The sequence below is a fragment of the Leishmania panamensis genome (assembly GCF_000755165.1).
Source record: "Leishmania panamensis strain MHOM/PA/94/PSC-1 chromosome 34 sequence".
NCBI classification, from domain to species: Eukaryota; Euglenozoa; class Kinetoplastea; order Trypanosomatida; family Trypanosomatidae; genus Leishmania; species Leishmania panamensis.
Window position 1 is genome coordinate 897056 of NC_025881.1, and position 4751 is coordinate 901806.

General features: G+C 54.3%; 1 protein-coding gene across 1 annotated transcript; it reads left to right on the forward strand.

Annotated features, from left to right (window-relative positions):
- Window positions 1-1729: 1729 nt before the first annotated feature.
- Window positions 1730-4081, forward strand: LPMP_342290 (hypothetical protein; the record flags this gene model as incomplete). Its single annotated transcript, XM_010704353.1, has 1 exon — window positions 1730-4081. One exon carries the CDS (start codon window positions 1730-1732, stop codon window positions 4079-4081), a length of 2352 nt encoding a protein of 783 aa, XP_010702655.1.
- Window positions 4082-4751: the final 670 nt, after the last annotated feature.

Consider the following 4751-nt stretch of genomic DNA (forward strand, 5'->3'; position numbering starts at 1 on the left):
TTTTTGGTGTTCATATTACCGTGTGTGTGCGTGTGCGCTGTTGCTCGCGCTTTTCTCAACGAAGAAAAGTTGCCGCCATTCTCTGGACACCATATACGTCCACAAGAGAGGAGAACAGGCGATCGTTGCCTCACCGCCGACAACGCCTTTTCGCTTCATCTCCTGTTGTGTGCCTGTGCCGAGCTCTCCTTCCTCTTGCGCTTTGTGGATTCGCCACTGTCTCTCCTGTGTCACGCTAACGAAATCCACTTGCGGCAGCACGCAGCGGTGAACGAGGAGATCAAAGCATCACCCAATCAGAGAAACAACCGCTTTGGGGGTCCTATCGAGCTGCAGACATTTTTTAAAGCACAAAGAATAGCAACATCTTCTGCATCGGAACAGCATCAACTGCACCAAGAGAGGCGTGCGTCGAGGTGAAGCTAAAACGCCAAATTTTCCGAGCGGGGAACGTGAAGTAGTCATTGTGCGAGAGCGGATTTCGAGTTCGACATTTTTCTGCTTCTTTCCTCTTTGCCAGCTAACGTGTCGTCGTGAAATTGCCCTCCTGTATGAAGAAAGGACGAAGAACACTATAGCTGGCGCCCTCCTTTTTATTTATTTTTTATCTTCGTCACTCCCCCTCTCCGCTCCCTCTGTGATAGGAGCTCTCTGCGTTGTGGTTGTACCACCGTTCTCACTAACTTTCTTCTACGTCTCACTTTCTTGTGTATTACCTGTGCGTGTGAGTGTCTGTGCATCGTCGTCGATTTCTCTGTTTTCTTGTCTTTCGTTGGGAGGGGCGGGAACCGTTATGGGTTGGCTCGCTTTTCTCGCCTTTTCGTTCCTTTCATTATTCTTCCAGGGCCTTCTTTGAGTAAGAGAGACACTAACGAGTCGGGCGAAGAAGGGAAGGAAAAGGGTCAGCAACAGAACAGCTCCAAGCTGTGGATAGCGATCTACAGCCATTCTAACCCACACGGCTACCAGATTCTCTGTTTCCCAAACGACGATATTGCAACGAACAAAACGAACCGAAAGAAAAAGGACACAGCTTCTCGTGAGAAAGAGCGCCCTTAAACCAGAGCTTCTCAGGATACTCCTTTTTTCGTTCTCCTCTCCCTCCCTCTGTCCTAGTTTTCCGCGCATGGTGTTGTCTCTGCAGGGTCCTCCTATCACGTGGTTTCCGTAAGAGAGGGTGTGTGCGCGGGCGTTTGTTTTGTTGGTTGTGGTGTGTCTGGATCTTCGTTCATTCTGAATGTATATATTTTTCGTTGCCCCACCCTTTTTCGTCTACCGCGTGCCCGTAGCACCGTTGACTTTCTTTTTGTTTTTCTCACTCTGTGCGAGGTCTCAGGCAACTCTAGTCGGGTCGTTCTATTCCCGCAATTGTTTTCCTCTCTTTTCGGTTTCTAGCCCCCCCCTTTATTTTTTTTTCATCAGTCCCTGTGAGTCGGTGGGGTTTGGTCCGTGGATTCCTCTGTGTCTCATCATCGGTACAGGCAACAGGTCCATACTAGAGCAGCTCGTTGAAGGGGAAGGGGAGTACTGGCACGTCGCGAGGCACACCGATAGGAAAAAAAATAGGGGAGATCAGACACACGTGGTACCTGCTGAGAGAGTCATCAGCGCATTTTTGTAGGCGTATCTTCTGTATTCTTCCCTTCTTCACTTGCGCGGTTGTGTGGTCCCCACGTTTATCATTCGAAAGTGTGCCACACGTTAAGTGCAGGAAAGAAGTGAAAAGTACATGCCTGTTGTGTGCTCATTTACAGCGGCAGTGCTGCTGAGCAGTGCGCCAGTTGTAGTAGACGCGCTCTCCGTAGAGGGCCTCGACCATGAGGAAAGAGACAGCTACACTGCATCTGGTCGCCAGCAGGACTATCCAAGGTCTGTCACGACGGACTCGAAAAGCACAGAGCTGTCGTCTAGTAGCTCTATTGTAGATAGCAAGGACGCTCCTCGGCCTGACCATTCGCGATGGCGGGATCTGTGCGGTAGCCGTGCATACAGTCGTTGTGTCCTCACGTACGTCACGGTCACCGTTTGCGTCGCGTATCTTTTCCTGCCAGTTGTCCTGTGGTGTCTCGCGCGGTGGTGGCGCTGCGGGGTGCACCAGCTCCACAGGCGGCACTCCGTCGATGATTCGTCCGGCGAGGAAAACGACGGTGTAATGCGGTATAGAGACGCAGAGGTGGCTCGCCATGGGCTTCTCTCAGGCCGCTGGCATGACCCGCAGGACGTTCCGGACAGTGAGAGTGCAAGATACCGTGCAGTCGAAAGCAGTTGTAGCTCTCTTGGCACTCTCTTTCAGATCCACAACTCGATTCTGCAGGGACCGCGCTTGTGGGGAGTGCTCCAACATACACCAATAGGGCTCTTTTGCACCCTGGCGCAGCCCACAGGCCCTACTGGTGAGCTAGGGCAGGCAGAGTCGCTCGCTGTGGACCTCGGCGAGGGAGCGATTGATGAGAGACGTGATTCCTGGAATTTATCACGAGACGCTGACTGCACAGTGTCGACCTCTTCACGTGCTTCTGCCTCGAGTTTGCACATGCATGAAGGAGTGTTTCGCGCCACCACAGCGAGCGACTCTTCAGACAGAGACAAGAATCCCAGCGTTCACAGAGATGCCAACAACGCTGAAGACAGCACGTGTGATCGATGCTGCTCACGCGAGAGCGACTGCAGCGATGACGCTCACACGGAAGTTAAGCAACCCGCGCTCTGTGGGGTTGCGGCAGACGAGCACTGGTCTCCCTTCCGCAGTAGGACTCATGTACGGCCACAGGTGATCTACTTCAACAGCGCCTTCGACACCGAAGACGATCTACTTACCAGTACGTACGAGAGCACGAGCAGTGGCAGTCAGTTTCTCTACGGCAGCCTGGCCGCCGCGACCCCTTCCACACCGTCCGCTATGGGTGACGTGCTCTCGTCGCACACGCCTCCCCCACCGACGGACACGACCGAGTTATTGCTGCGCAACTCGGGGTCGAGCGACTGCGCACTTGACGCGGATGCCCTCCACAACACTCGGTGTGCGCATGTCGCCCTTCCGTACATGGGGACCGCCCTCCTCGACGTTGGGGCGACATGCCACACCGACCTGAGCATCAATGAAGATTCGTTTGAGAGGGGCTACTGCCCACCTACCTTGCCCTCCAGCGCAGCCCTCTGCAGCACAGTGGGGCCACGCAGTAGTGAGGTGGAGTCTGTAGCGCCACCGTCTGAAAACACAGCCACGGCTGCGCCATTCTCTGTGCTACAAGAAGCCTCGTATCCACCGGTGCCCAATGAGACAAAGGCGGCGCTGCCAGACGCATACGTGCCGAATGACAGGCTCGACACGATGGGCGGGGACATGGTAGAAGAAGTGGTGGACAGTGCCGCATCTAGCCGGAGCTATATCCCTACTGCCCATCTGCGCCGTTTGCCGGCCGCTGAGCCACCGAAGGTACGAGGAAAGCGCTCGTCGGCGAGATACCGTGAGCCATGGCAGCCGCTCCTTGTCCCTTGCAAGAGACCTTCTCTCGCTGAGGTTGCTGGCATGACGACTCTTTCAACGCTTTCTGCACCGAGCTCAACGGTGTGCAATCGCGTTCAACGGGCTCCCGACCCGAGCTCGCTCGGGGACGATCTCGACAACTTGAGGCTCGCCGCCGAGGTTGGCGGCGCTGAAAGTAACACGACCGGCGACGGCACTCGCGCCTGCAGATGCATAAGGAGGTCCCGATCTCGTACCCTGACGCTAGCTCCGGGGAGAGAGCAAGGGATAGCAGGCACATCAGTTGTGCCAACTGTAGTACCCTATAGCGATGCGAGCGTCTGCTCGAACCTCGAGCCCACGGCGCCACTTGTGGCTGCTAGCAGCCCTTTCCGACCACAATCGGCGCCGATTTCCGTGTGCTTTCCTACGCCCGGTGCTGCTCACACTTTTATGGACAAGAGCGACGCAGATTCTTCTGAGCAGTGTAGGTGGTTGCCACATGGCGTTGGCCAGCGGCCATCACTGAACCTGTCCGTCGAGGAGCGGACGCTTCTGCTGAGGAGCAGGAAGTGGCTGTTTCCTCTCATTGACGGTACGGACGAAATCGAGTAGGTTAGTCAAGGAAACGCATGTCAATGGTACTTCATCTGAGGTTCCAGCCTAATCAGTAATGAAATGGCTGAAGAGGCACGGGGAGACGCGATCGCGCCACTCCGTGCGTCCTCTGCGCGTTTATCACCTTCTATGTTTCTTCTTCTTTCGGTGTCCGTGCTCTGTCGAAGGGCGGCGGAAGATGCTCTAGGTGGACTGCCTCTTTCTCTCGGGGCGGTGCAAGTGCACCTGGGATTCCCCCTCTCAGCTTTTCTATGCATTGTGGACATGCACCTCCGCTTTCTTTTTCTGTTCTTTTCTTTTTCCTCGCTTTTTGCTTTTGCTCTCTTAGCTGCTTCCCCTCCTCCCCATCTCCCCCTCTCCCCTCCCCCTCTTCTTTCCTCTCCGAGCTTCTTCTCCTTTCTTTTGTTTTTTCATCTCGTTTTTTTTATTTTCATTTCACTTGTCATATGACCTGCAGCGTTGTGCCTGTGTTCTCTCTTTAGTACTATTATTACTCGCCTCTACTTATTTGTTGCTGTTCCTTTTCGTTCAAAGGAACGACGTGGGCCTTGTGTGGGTCTGCTGGTGTGTGTTCGCATGGGATGCGTTCCCTTTCTTTACTTCGTGGCTTCGCTAGTTGTGTATAGATCGGTACATGAGCTTTGCCCCTTCTTTTTGTGTAGTCTTA